The 15,241-nt window shown below is 44.4% G+C and overlaps 1 protein-coding gene across 1 annotated transcript in view; it reads left to right on the forward strand.

Annotated features, from left to right (window-relative positions):
* The first annotated feature begins 1,667 nt into the window (after positions 1–1,667).
* Positions 1,668–15,241, forward strand: part of Vxn (vexin) — a 32,165-nt gene continuing 18,591 nt past the window's right edge. The window contains exons 1-2 of the mRNA XM_031366806.1: positions 1,668–2,284; positions 7,466–7,521. Of these exons, the coding sequence (XP_031222666.1) occupies positions 2,218–2,284; positions 7,466–7,521 (123 nt within the window). The 5' untranslated portion in view covers positions 1,668–2,217. The remainder of the gene's footprint in view (positions 2,285–7,465; positions 7,522–15,241) is intronic.

Genomic DNA, 15,241 nt, shown 5'->3' on the forward strand with positions numbered 1-15,241 from the left:
TCTTTACGCTCCATCCCAACCACACACCCTGCCCCCAACACACATACACAACACATTGCCTCATGCCAAGCTGGCACCTACCCTGGCCCTCAAGTGAGTGTGTGCATGACCACTCACACAAGTGTGGGTCTTGATGAGGAGGCACGTACCCTCCTCAACTAAAACTCTTGGGATTTATATTTGGTGCCCAGAGCCTATCCAGTCCACTGTTACTACCACTTTCTTGTTGTGTGTATCAAAGTGTGTGGATGCATGCATGCATGTAGAGGTCAGAGGACAACTTAGGGAGTCAGTTATCCTCTTCCACTGTGGGATCTGGGGAATGAGTAAGGTCCTCAGACTTGCACAACAAGCATTTTCCCCTCTGCATCATCTTGCTGGCCCCATCCTAGTTCTTCTTAAGTTTTGTTAGTCTTTGAGATAAAGTCTGTTCATGTAACTTATCCTGGCCTTGAACTCTCTATTACCTAGGCTGTGATCCTCTTGCCCCAGCCTCTACTGTTGGGATTGGGATTTATAAACTCAGATTATATCTCCACAATTGAAGTTCACACCTTCCTTCCCAAACAGAGCCCCATTTCACTATACAGGAGGCAGCACGTAGGATTAGCCATTCACCTCGGCTCAATCAAATGTGGCCAGAGGGATAAGTTCAGATAGAGCAAGCATGGCTACCTGGAGGAACCCTCTATGATAGGTGTAATTCTCAGAGAAAGAGATGAAGTGCTGAAAACTACCTAGGAAACAAACAATTGTCCAGTACAGAAATATCAGTAGACACAACTCCATGTCTAAAATATGATGAACTAAGTTCACCCAAGGTTAAAGAATGGCAAGTCAAGACTAAAGAGTTGAACACAAAGATGCTGGAGAGGTGTTTCAGTGGTTAAGAGCACCAGCTGCTCTTCTAGAAGACCAGGAATTGATTCCCAGCACACACATCACAGGTCACAATCACCTGTAACTCCAGTTCAGGGGATCTGTTGTCCTATGCCGGCAAAACACTCATACACATTAAATAAATTTTTAAAAGTTAATAGAACATGGTTGTGCATACCTGCAATCCCTACTGTTCGTTACCTTTTCAGTCAGTCTAGGGACCAAATCCTATTTTGACACAAATTAGCTATTTTAATCATCAAAGAAGCTAAAGTCTTCATACTTCAGTTTCAGTTGAGAATACCATGGTAAAATAATAAATAACTAGAGCCATTGGTTAGTTATAGATACTTAATGATATCATATAACTAGCTCCCTGGCTTGTAACTAATATTTAATAGGGCAGCTATCACTGTTATTATCATTATACTCCATCAGTCTTATGATGTAAAACTGTGCAGCATAATAAAAAATAGTGGGATTGGATAAAATGTATATGATTACATATGTTTGGAAATGTATAGCAACCATGACATTTATTTGTGTATATATTGGGAAAGATTATATGAGGAAAATATAGCATACCCGTAGACTATAGAATATAAAAAGATAAAGCAATAAATACATTCCAATATAGAAGATAATAAAATATAAGTATCTTACAAATGGGTCCCTTGGTGTGTGCACTCCCTGTTGCGTGACTATGCACACCTGTAGGGTTGCACAAAGAAATACTAAACGCTCACCTCCTGAAAGTTAGCCTTGTTGTCAAAGTGGACTGAGAAAAAAATATGTGGTGAAAAAACAGCCCTTGTATTTAAAATAGAAACTTTGAAGGGAGCGAAGTTAACATGACAAATGAAGATCCAGTTCCCCTGGAGGGGGAAAAGCCCTTCCTTTCTGGAATGAGACCCGGGCACGCTGATAGCAAAACTGACATTTCCTCCTTTCCTTCTTCTGTGAAATCCTCCAGCCAAGCTGTGCGCTAACCGAGTAGGCGAATTCTCTTCGTCACTTCACAAAAGACTTCCAATTTCACTGCGGCAGACACTGCAAAATAAAAATGTTAAGTACCTCCTAGCTGAGGGGGAGAGACGGAAGGCTCCGTGTTCAATCAAAGGTTTGCAATAATAGGATTCATTTAAGAAAAAAAAAAAAAAAGACAGATGGGATTAGGAAATGTTGCTGCGGTGAGAGTGCCTTGAGAGGCACAGGCAGCCTGCCTTTTGTGGACCTGCACAATGATCCCAGAGCCAGACTGGCTTAGGAAACCCTGGGACTAGGGCTCCAGAGAGAGGCCGCGGCTCGGGACACCCTGCGGGGCAGGAGGGTGAGACCATGCATCAGATCTACAGCTGCAGTGATGAGAATATTGAAGTTTTCACCACCGTGATTCCTTCCAAGGGTGAGTTAATAATCGTAACAATCGTCCTTGGCGTCCCCTTCTGTGGCACCTTATGCGGGGAGGTGACCGGGTGCTGTAGGACATTAGTACTTGGTACCCTCGGTCCCGAGGTCTGCTGGCTTCTTCGTTTCGATGGCATTTGATTTCCCCCTTTTCTGAAGAGAGGCACAAGGATAAACATCAATCATAGGGAAACAATTTATTAAGGCGGGGACGAGGACAGCATAGCCTTCCTGCTTCACTTAATTCGAAATGGGCAACCCAGCAGGCTCAATGACAGGGACAATAAGTGATTGTTAAAGAGACAGCCGATGGAAACAAAATTTCCAGGGCAGCATGATAGCCTTTTCATTGTCTCCAGTTTAAAAAAAAAAAAAAAAGCAGATTCTGAGGGGAGAATCAACTGTTCCAAAGCCAACTCCATCTGACTTGGGAGGGGGAAGGCTCCCAGCTGGCCAAACATCCAGAAAGGCAACGAAACTGACCCCAGGCTGACTTACCCAGAGGACCCCCAGGGGCAGCTCACCTGCTACCACCAAATGGAACTACCAAAATGGAATCTTGACTTTATAACCGCTGGTTCCTGGCAATTAATGCGGAGCTTTGTAAGACCGCATTTGAGGGGAGTTGCTGGTGATGCAGTAGAGAGCACTTTACCTTGACATCGTTCTGGCCCTGTAGCCCCTCATCTTGCTGTGGCACAGGCTTACCCCTGGTTTGACTGTGATATTTGGCTAAAATGGTTTGAATGTTTGCTGGTGCAGAGAGTCTACATTCAAACAATTCTTTTCCTGCTCCCTCCAATGTCAGCCACTGACAGGTTGCTGGGGGGTGGGGAAGGGGGGGAGACTCAGCCTGGACACAGGCAAACAGCTAAACATAAATTGAGCTCTTAACATCTACTACTGAGGAAGAGGGAGGGAAGGGGGGAGTTGGGAGTATGTCCACGTGTAGGAGTTGAAATTCTCTCTGGAGATGCTGAAAGTCAAGCCTTCTGAAGAGGAATGAATTAGATTTGTGTGCATAGAAATGCCCTTTCCATTTACTTTTTCTCTGCCTTTTGTTTCTGTGGGGTCTTTTATTTGGAGTGGGGTGGGGGTTCATTGTGAGTGGTGAACCAGTTGTCCATCCAAGGGAAGCAAGACCTATACCACTGAGCTACCACATAAGACCTATAGATCAGTGTTGAAGAGGGAAGAAAAAACAAGCTGAAAACCAATCTATGCTTAGTAGCATACTTGGAGCTCTAAGATAATTCTGCATAGTATTTATGGGTACATTTTTGGAGCAATGCGTGAAAACAAGACTAGAAGGGCCCATATGTTATAAAATCAGTGAGCTCAGTGGCCCTGGAGAAGGGTGGAAGGAGGGTGGGAGAAGTGAGAAGGGGTCTAACCTCACTGTTAATCTTTGGAAAGTAAAGATATTAGTATGTCTGCTTCCACTGAGAAGAATGACTCATATCTGTAACCCAAGAAAGCTGAGGGCTGTCAGGTCCAAGGCCAGCTTGGGCATAGAGCAGCACACTGTTCTCAAAAGAAAAGAAAGAGTATGTCTCTTTCTTGTAAAAAGCAAGGGAGGAAAAGTCCTTGACAACATGGTTCTGTCTTTTCTGTACTATGTGACCTTGGACCAGCTACTTAAACCTCTGGGGCATGAGTTTCCACTTCTGTAAAAGAGAGAAACAGGATTTAGCTTCCAGGATTATCATGGGGAATACATAGACTGATACATAGGACAGCTGTAACGGAGCTGGTACAATCACACACCATTAAACATGTCACATACAAAGTGATTGAGTTTTCAGCCTGCGTGTATGGCCATGAATATGTCTAAAGATAAATATTTGATCCTATGTTCACCTTAAACTAGGTTTTCACCGCTATTTCACTGCTGAGGAGTTACTTTCTAGGAAAGATTATTTGCAGCTTTTGTAGAGACCACTGTGGGTGGAGCACATCTCTTTCCGTGTCTTGCTTCATCCTGGGGCTCTCCAAAGCCTTTGAGCAGAGACCTCCCACGGACAGGATGATGCTCTCAATTCTCAATCACTGTGTACAAAAGCAACCAATAAGCCTTATTACAGGTCACCCAAAGAACTGCAGAGCACAAGTTGGTTAGACTTTGTCTAGCAAGGTCTGAGTCCCCTGAATGGGTCATTTCCCAGAGGCTATCTATGTATGAGCCATAGGCACCAATGAATGATCAGCCTTCCTTGAACAGGCTCAGCAGTGCGGGCAGTGTAGCCTGCATACCCTGATGGCTAGAGCTGAAAGCCTTAAGCCTAGTGCAGCAGTACACATCTGTGGTCCCAGCACTTGGTAAGTTAAGGTGGGAGAATGATGAGTTCTAGGGGAGACTGGTCTAGAGAATAAGGCCCTGTCTCATAAAGAATGCAGGGCTTTGGCTCAGTAGGCAAAGTGCCTTCCTTGCCAACTCAAGGAGCTGGGTTTAAATCCCCAGAACCATGTAACAAACTGAGTAAGTGGCACCTGGCCAAACTCCAGCAGCAGGAGGGCAGAGACTAGTAGATCCTTGAAGCTCACTGTCAGCCAGGCTAGCCAAATTGATGAGCTATCAGTTGACTAGTTCAGTGAGAGATCTGTCTCAAAATTGATAATATTAATAATAAAGTGAAAATAGAAACCAATAAAGGAAAGCCATTCAGTGTCATACACTGACACACACACATACACACACACAACACACACACACACTAACAAGTACATGTGCACAATATACACTAACAAGGACATATACCACACAATGTACACAAACACCCACACACTAACAAGTACATGTGCCACACAATACACACTAACAAGTACATACACCACACCACATGCACACACACAGTGTGGCCGCCATTCTTCCAAGAACTGAGTGAATGTTGTGACCCTAGAAACTCGCAATGCTGTGGGATCCGTGTAGCATGGCAACTCAGAGTGGAGCTGAAGCTGACCAGCCATCACCATCAGGCTCAGCTTGAGCCATTAGCATATGCGTTCACTCCTCTTTCCAATGTACCTGTCTTGGGATCAGCCTGATAGCTACACTGTTTAGCTGACCTTGTAACATTGGCAATAGAAAATATTATGGTGTTTTTTATTTATCTTAAAGATATAAACCATCGGCCAAGTCTAAAACTGATGTGTGTCCTCTTCAAGTCTAGAGAAAAAGAGTCCTTTCAGGAAATATGTGTTGTAGAGACAACTCATAGTGACTTCTGAAGATATAAGCTGTTTCACTCAGAAGTTGAACCAGTACTTACTTCTGATAAGTACTACAGAGAAGAGGTGGGGAGCCAGGGGCCCGCAGGAGGGAATGGGATGGGTGGGCAGTAAGAAGAGTTCCTAACCAAATCAGAAGCCACAGGCTTCCATAGGTAGCCATTACACCTGGTTCTTCCTCATGCCTTCATCTGGTGGAAAAGTTCTATGAGCACACTATTTCCTGGGAACTCTCTCTTGGCCAGGTTCTGAGCAAGGGCTTTGTGAAGACTGCTTCATTTACTTCTTGACATAGCCGTCTAGTGTGAGTACCACTCTCATCCCTGTCTGACACATGAAGAAAGTGGGGCTTGATGAGAAAACTGCCTAGCTGTCAAGTTCAGATTCATACCCAACTACAGGAAGCTGGAGCTGCTGAGTCCAAGCTTCAGAGCTACAAGGCTTGGCAGAGGATAACGGGGACCTCACTCTAATGTCACGCCTGGGATATGTGTTAAAAAGCCAATTCAGGCCAGGTGGTGGTGGTGCATACCTTTACTCCCAGCATTCTGGAGGCTGAGACAGGTAGATCTTTGTGAGTTCAAGGCCAGCCTGGTCTACAGAGCGAGTTTCAGGGCAGCCAGGGATACACAGAGAAACCCCTTCTCAAAAACCAGAAGGAAAGAAAGGGAGAAAGAAAGGAAGGGAGGGAGAGAGAGAAAGAGAGAGAGAGAGAGAGAGAGAGAGAGAGAGAGAGAGAGAGAGAGAGAGAGAGAGAGAGAGAGAGAGAGAGGAAGATAGAAAGGAAGAAAGAGAAGGAAGAAGAAAAACAATTCTTTTCTAATCAGGATAGAGACATGGGAGGATTTCAATTCCATTAGATCACAGCAATATGGAAGTTATATGACTGGGGATAAATTGACATGAAACATACAAGGCCAAACATTATGTATATGTTCCCCTGATGAGAGGAACCTCAAGTAATCGACCTCATAGAAATGAAAGGGAGGAACACCAGCTACCAGAGCTGGGAACTGTGATGACTACTATAGTAAGATCACCTGCCCAGCCAAGCACTGCAACTATTTAATAGATAATTGATTTATTTAAGGGTTTTTTTTCTCTCCAAGATTGGGCCCCTTCTGTTAGCCCAGGCTAACTAGAACTCACTATGTAACCAAGGGTGATTTTGAACTCCTGATCTTACTCCTGTCTCCATTTCTCAAGTTCTGAAACTACAGGTATGAAACAACACACCAGGTTTTCTGTTGGTACTGAGGGTCAAACCCAGAACTGCATGCAGACACTCTCACAACTAAGCTATATCTTTTCCTAGTAAGCTGCTTTTAAATTATGGCAGTGTGTGTGCGCATGTGTGACTATATATGGATATATATTGTAAATTGTAAATACTACTTACCATTTTACCCCCAGGTAGACCAATGACAAGCACATTCAGAGTGCTGCACACCACGGCCACCATCAATCTGACTTTTTCATTGGCCTAAACTGAAACAGTAACGCCCCACTCTCCCAGCCTTCCAACCCCTGGGAACAACCAAGCTACTCTGCGTCTCTTTGAAGTCGACTGCTCTAGATACTTCATATAGGAAGACTTGAGAGCATGGAAGAGCTCTTCTTTTGTGTCTCGTTTAACCTAACACAATCTTCAACGTTCATTTATGCTCTCGCCCCTTTCTTAAGACTGAGCCATGTTCCAGTGTGTGGGCATACCATATTTGTTTATCCATTCATCTGTTGATGGGCGCTAGATTCTTGGCAACCTTTAGCTATTGTGAATGAGGCTATAGAAATTTTGTTGTAATCAAGCCAAGTGACATCTTAAGTCCCAGTGAAATTCTGCTTCTTCTCCCTCTCCCTTCCCAGTAGCTGCACCACTGAGACGAACAGCCCCAGGTCTGTACTATAGCCTTACAGCCATTTTCTAACACCATTTCTTTATCTCTTTCAGTGTCCAGTCCATCCAGGAGAAGAGTCAAAAGCTCTCAACACCTCTTGGCCAAGAATGTAAGGAAATGTGTTTAGTTGGTTTTGATGTTCTTTGACCAGCCCCTCCCTCTCCCCTGATCTCAAGGATGAGGGGGGAAGGGGTACTTTCAGTGTCTGCTGTGGGGGTTGTTCACGTAGACAAAATAACTGGCAAATATCAAGCATGCACCCAATAGTTCCCAAGAGATTGCCTCATTATGCCATTTTCTCAGGGACAGAGAAGATTTCATCCTGCATGTGCAGGAGTTCACGATATGGATGTACCATCCTGGTCTAGGAATCTGTAACATTATATATAACATTATATATTCTCACCATTATAGATAACAGTGAAGTACTCATACAATTCCTTGTCACATAGGCTCCAAAGCAGAATAAACAGATAAAAGAATTAAAAAGGAATCAGCCATCCACCAACCTGTCTATCCCTCGGGTATTTGCATATCTGGTATGTTACCCATGTGATGGTTGTACAGAGCATAAGAGCAACTTTGTTGTGTTTGATTGCTTGCCTGAGATAGATAGCCCTGTGTACCTCAGGCTGTCCTCAAGCCCTCCATGCAGCCCAAGCTGGCCTGAAAGTTAAAATACTCTTGCCTCCACCTCCAAAATGCTGGGGTCATAGGCACAACTCTTTTTAAAAATGCCTTTTGCCTATGGGTTATCCAGTAATGCCAGAAATTCTAAACAATTCAGAGGTTCCCAGACTTCTACTGTCCTTTTCCTGCAGCCTCATCAACATGGACTTTCATTTTTAAATTGTGCTTTGGTATTTTTATTTATTCTTTAATTTTTTATTGGATACTTTCTTCATTTACATTTCAAATGTTATCCCCTTTCCCAGTCATCACCCCCCCAGACACCTCTATCCCATCCACCTTGCCCCTGCTTCTATGAGGGTGTTCCCCAACCCACCCACCCACTTCCACTTTCCCACCAGGGGAATGCCTATACTGGGGCATTGAGCCTTCACAGGACCAAGGCCCTCTTTTCCCATTGATACCCAACAAGACCATCATCTGCTACATATGTGGCTGGAGCCATTGGTCCCTTCATGTGTACTCTTTTGTGGATGGTTTAGTCCCTGGGAGCTCTGGGGAGTCTGGTTGGTTGACATTGTTGTTCTTCCTATGGGCTTGCAAACTCCTTCAGCTCCTTCAGTCCTTTCTCTGACTCCTCCATTGGGGACCCCATGTTGGCTGTGAGCATCCACCTCTGTATTTGTCAGGCTGTGGCAGAGCCTCTCAGGAGACAGCTATATCAGGCTCCTGTCAGCAAGCACTTCTTGGCATCCATAATAGTGTCTGGGTTTGGTAACTGTATATGGGATGGATCCCCAGGTGGGACAGTCTCAGGATGGCCTTTCCTTCAGTCTCTGCTCCACACTTTGTCTCTGTATTTGCTCCCATGAGCAATTTGTTCCCCCTTCTAAGAAGGACCAAAGCATCCACACTTTGATCTTCCTTCTTCTTGAGCTTCATGTGGTCTGTGAGTTATATCTCAGATATTCCAAGCTTTTGGGCCAATATCCACTTATCAGTGAATGCATACCATGTGTGTTCTTTTGTGATTGGGTTACCTTACTCAGGATGATATTCTCTAGTTCCATCCACTTGCCTAAGAATTTCATAAATTCATTGGTTTTTTGTTTTGGTTTGGGTTTTTTTGTTGTTGTTGTTGTTGCTGTTGTTTTTCAAGACAGGGTTTCTCTGTGTAGCCTTGACTGTCCTGGAACTCACTCTGTAGACCAGGCTGGCCTCGAATACTCCATTGTGTAAATGTACCACATTTTCTGTATCTGTTCCTCTGTTGAGGGACATCTAAGTTGTTTCCAGCTTCTGGCTATTATAAATAAGGCTGCTATGAACATACTGGAGCATGTGTCCTTATTACATGTTAGGGCATCTTCTGGGTATATGCCCAGGAGTGGTATAGCTGGGTCCTCAGGTAGTACTATGTCCAGTTTTCTGAGGAACTGCCAGACTGATTTCCAGAGTGGGCTTTGATATTTTTAATGCACTACCTTTATGCTGCCTATACATCCTTAGAGGCTAATGATGCTTTGCATCTCTCACTTTACATACACGTTTCGTCATGTCACTACCAATACATCTGCACCATGTCTCAGAAGGAAGGTGATAAGCAGCTGCTATCACAGATTTTGGACAGCACTACTATAGATTTTTAAGTATTTTAAAAAAATCTTTTTTCTGTCTTAAAGAAATTTTTTTAAGTTAAAAGGGGTTTATTTGTTGTTTCTATAAACATCCTTTAGACTTAAAATAAACAAAAACAAAAAATATAAAAAGAAGAAGAATACAGGTACATTGTTCATCCTGAATAGGGCAGAGTGGCCAGTCAATGGCAAGAGCATTGCCTATAGCTTTGTTACACTTCAATTCCCAAATCAGCATGTATCCATTACAAAAATCTCAAACACTGTAAGTGTACTTACTCACTTTAGTATCACAAAATTTTGAGAAACTTTAGAACACAGTAGAAGATGCATAGATTTATTGACCATTCAGCATTTTCCCCTGTGGGCTTTTTATTTCTGTCCTTTGCTTACTTCTGTGTGTGTTGTGTAGCTTTACATAGGGACTCTTGGGAGAACTGTTAGGAAGGAGAAGGCATGCCGGTCGTGAGGTCCTGACCTCACTCGGACCTCTAAGAATTAAGCACGTCCTTCAGAAGGAAGGTGAAAAGGAAAGTGTCATTCACAGATAATTCAGAGTTAGAAAACTTTACTGCAGGGGTTGAGGCCTTAGCCAGTAGCTTCCAGCTCCTCTGTTTAGAAAGTTCTGGACTTAGCCACAGAACTGCACACCAGGCTGGGCAGGGCCACGGAAGCCTGAACTCCTGTCTTAAATAGGAGGTTCTGTCCCCTTCTCCAGGTTGGTAGCTGGAAAGCCCATCTTTGCACAGATACTAACATTGACAGTGTTCTTTGGCCCCAAATGTTGATTCGCATTTCCTGTCACTTGATGGGCTGCCATGTGGATGAAAGCGCATTTTTTTCCTCTACCACTTTCCTCTGATTCACCCTCAGCCCTAACGCACTTCCTCTTGCTTTTTCTCCTGAATCACAGGCACAAACACTTCTCTGATGTGCTCTCTCTCCTCTCCCTCCCTCTAATTCCCCCTCCCTCCTCCCTCCTTCCACTAACTCCCCCTCTCTCCCGTCTCTTCTTTTTTGATTCACAGTCTGTTTTATTGACGTCCTAATCATCCTGATGCCTGTGGATGTCATAGAAATATCTGGAGAGACTGCGCCCACACAAGGAGTGGGTCTGCCAAGTGTTCCAGGATAATGAAACTCTTTGATAATAAGCAGGGAATCTGACAAGAGGAAAGACAGAGAAACAGGGTTGTAAATATTACTTTGTCCCCAGATTTGATGCTTGTGTGGAGTCTCCTGGTTTGTTCAACTGCACTTGAAAAGTCTCAGCTGAAGGTAGGTGCTTCTCTGAAGCCTTACAAAGAGCCTTCACTCAGGGGGCACAGAGCTAAGGTTTGCATTGGTTCTATAAACACAGCTCTGAGATCTTAAGACACAAAGCTCCCTCTGACCTCAGATTTCTACATGTAAGGGTCATGAGTTAGCTTGAACATTCCTGTCGTTTACTTCTGTCCCGAGTCATGATTGTCCCAAACCATCCAGGCCTCATGTGTCTGATTCCTCATCCTGACCTCTAAGCTGATAAACAAGCAGAAGCATGAATTTGGGATGTCAGGGGGTGGACTCCCAGCAATGTATTAAAGTAACACTTCAGTGGGCTGTGATGGCCTAGAACACAGAAATCCCATCATTAAATCCCTGTTTTCCATTTTTCTACCCTGTTAACATCTTGGACTCCCATCTTATCTCTATCCTCAGATGCTAAAGGCATGCTCACAGGCCACTTTGTTCTACAGTTATCAGCAGTAAGTTCTATAGACAAGAAAACAACTCAAGCTCTCAGTAGCCAGCTACTGTCCTGCTTTGAGGTATGTGGCCCTAAGTGATAATCTGGAAAGCATCAAGAGGGCACACACCACCACCACCACCGTCACCGTCACCACCACCACCGTACACCAATATCCTCCATCCATGCTGAACTGAGCAGCTAATGCTTCTCCTCTTCTCTTCCTTATCTCCTGGCACACACAGTTCAATGAAGGTCTGGAGAGGTGGCGCATCTTCTTTCCCAAAGAGTACATGTCCTTATTTCAAAAGAGGAAAGGTAATAGTGTTTTCTTGTGGACTCCTTGGGCTTTCCCATCTGCTTTACATTGTCCTATAACTGAGTGTGAGACACTCCCTACACACACACATACACACACACACATACACACACACACACACACACACACACACACACATACTCATGCATCAGCTCTCACTCCTATCCTGGAGAAATGCTAAGAACCAGAATCAAAACATCAGGACTACCTGCAGTGCAAGGTTGATAGGACACAGCACAGACGTCCACCATTTAATGAGGCTCAGTAGAGAAGAGTCACATTCTCAGAGTTCCCTTATAACACAAAGTATGTGTACCCAGAGGGACAGGACTCATAACTGTTATTAATCTGGTAAATCCCAATATGCTGGGTTCCATCATGGAAGAAACTGCACCTCAAGGAACAAAGAAGAACAGAGGAAGCAGCTCGTGCAAGGAGTCAGCACAGGCAGGCCTTCTCCACACACACTGCATCACACTGAGTCAGCACAGGCAGGCCTTCTCCACACACACTGCATCACACTGTGTAAGCACAGGCAGGCCTTCTCCACACACACTGCATCACACTGAGTCAGCACAGGCAGGCCTTCACCACACGCACTGCATCACACTGAGTCAGCACAGGCAGGCCTTCTCCACACGCACTGCATCACACTGTGTAGACAGGGAGTAAGCACAGGCAGGCCTTCTCCACCACACGCACTATATCACACTGTGTAGACAGGGAGTCAGCACAGGCAGGCCTTCTCCACACACACTGCATCGCACTGTGTAAGCACAGGCAGGCCTTCTCCACACGCACTGCATCACACTGTGTAGACAGGGAGTCAGCACAGGCAGGCCTTCTCCACACGCACTGCATCACACTGTGTAAGCACAGGCAGGCCTTCTCCACATGCACTGCATCACACTGAGTCAGCACAGGCAGGCCTTCTCCACACGCACTGCATCACACTGTGTAGACAAGGAGTCAGCACAGGCAGGCCTTCTCCACCACACGCACTGCATCACACTGTGTAGACAAGGAGTCAGCACAGGCAGGCCTCCTCCACCACACGCACTGCATCACACTGTGCAGACAGGGAGTAAGCACAGGCAGGCCTTCTCCACACGCACTGCATCACACTGTGTAGACAGGGAGTCAGCACAGGCAGGCCTTCTCCACCACACGCACTGCATCACACTGTGCAGACAGGAACTTCCTTCAGCCTGACTCGAAATCTTGCAGGAAACCCAGCAAATGACTGTTTCTAAAATGCCCAGAGCAGGAAAAGACAAGGATTGTCAGGCCAGTGAGAAATCCTAAATGCTCAGAACACCCCGAGTTTCTCCCCCTCATAGATGTGACTGGGTCCTAAATGGATCTGACAAGAGTAAATGTCCTACCCCATTTAAGACCAGATTTGTGATGTTCAATTTCTAAGTAACAGGCTATTTGAGGTAAACTGAAAGAGTGACGGCTTCTCTCCTGGTCCTCTATGACAAACATGAAGCTCCAATCTTCAGAACACTTTAAAACACTTGCAAATGTGGCCTGAAGACAGCAAGAGTCTTTGCTAATAGCAGGCTTTGATTATGCCAGCGGGCATGACCCTGTCCTCAACTAGTAAGTGCCAAAACTGGGGCATAAGCCTTTAGTATGTGGCTGAGTTGGTAGAATATTTGCCTGACATGCATACAGCCCTGGGTTCAATCCGCAGCCTGGTGGTACACAGCTGTAATCTCAGTGTTCTACAGCTGGAAGCCAGGGGGTTACAAGTTCAAAGATATCTTCAGCTACTTATTGAGTTGGAGGCTACACAGACTAACATAAGGATCTATCTAAAAAAAGAAAAAAAAAATGTGAAACTTGAACTCTGGCTTGACCCAAAATGGAGTTATCATATTTTCCATTGGTAATCTGAGATGAGAGGAGGGTTTTATTGTTTTAATATGCATTTAGTCACTAACAGTAAGCATATTTTACTGGTTTTGCTCATTGTTTCTCCATTTTCTGTTACTTTTTTGAATTTTATTGCTTAGTAAAGAGTTTTATGAGCATAGCAATTATCCCTTACTATATGTAATGCTATGTGTTATATTAAGCTATATTCTATTTTAGTATTTGTTGGGGTTTTTTGTTTGTTTGTTTGTTTGTTTGTTTGTTTTTGCTGTTGTTGTTTTGGGGTTTGGGGGGAGTTTTTTGGTTTGTTTTTGTTTTTGTTTTTTCAGTTTTTTGAGACAGGGTTTCTCTGTGTAGCCCTGGCTGTCCTAGAACTCACTCTGTAGACCAGGCTAGCCTCAAACTCAGAAATCTACCTGCCTCTGCCTCCCAAGTGTGCCCTTAGTATTTGTTTTTCAACTACAGCTTTGACCTGGCTTATATTTATTCCAACAATATCATTAAAGATACAGTTTCCTCCACCGACTTGAAATACCTCCCTGTTATCATGTTTTTAAAAGCCCATTTACTTTTCTTCGGCATCCCCCCCAAACCAACACTATAGTTCTGTGTGGTGAATTGAAGGGGGCCTGCCAAAGCCAACACTCTAAGGGCTGAGCCTTCTGCCATTCTTGCAGATGCACAGGCGTCCAGGAGCTGACACAGAATAGGCCCTTGCAGAGCAGCTGTGTGCAGAAGGAAGTGAGTGGGGGTAAATCAAGCCTTGGGGAGGATGGCGCATTATGGAATACTGGGGCTTCTAATGAATGAGCCTCATGGAGTGAAGACAACCCTAATGAATGACCCTGTGTCCTGGAAATGGATAAGATATGCAGAACCTGCTCCCTGGCTGCCAAGATTCCCTTCAGGACTCCCTGTATTAAGATAAAATGGCTACTATTGTTTGTCTCCTGTTTTTACATTTAAATAATTTCAATGACTTAAGTACAACTACCCCTCAGTACCCTCAGGGATTGATTCCAAGACATCCACAGATAGCAACATTCACATGCTCAAGTTCCCTGTGTAAATGGCACACTATACAACCTCTACTTTAAATCATCTCTGGCTCACAAATTTACCTAAAGATAACAACATGTTATGAAAACCATGGCATGCCATCTGCTAGGGGATAAAGAACGAGCTCTGTGTATGTTCAGTGCAGATTCATGTTTTTTTAAACACCAGTTTTAAGAATTTCATACAATACTTTGATCTTATCTTTTCCTTCCAAGCACACCCAACTCCAAGTTCCTTCCCTCTCTTTTTTTTTAGATATTTTCTTTATTTACATGTAAATTTCTCCTTTCCCAGTTTTCCCTCCAAAAAACAAACAAACAAACAAACAAAAACAACAAGAACAAACCCCTGTTGCCTCTCCCCTCTCCATGCCTGCCACCCCACCTTCTCCCACTTACTGGCCCTGGCATTCCCCTACACTGGGGCACAGAACCTTCACAGGGCCGAGGTCCTCTCCTCCTATTGATGATTGAATTTGCAATTCTCTACTATACACATGCTACCAAAACAATCAGACCCACCATGTACAGTCCTTGGTTGGTGGTTGAGACCCTGGGAGCTCTGAGGGTACTAG

This window comes from Mastomys coucha, unplaced genomic scaffold (genome assembly GCF_008632895.1).
Source record: "Mastomys coucha isolate ucsf_1 unplaced genomic scaffold, UCSF_Mcou_1 pScaffold14, whole genome shotgun sequence".
NCBI lineage: Eukaryota > Metazoa > Chordata > Mammalia > Rodentia > Muridae > Mastomys > Mastomys coucha.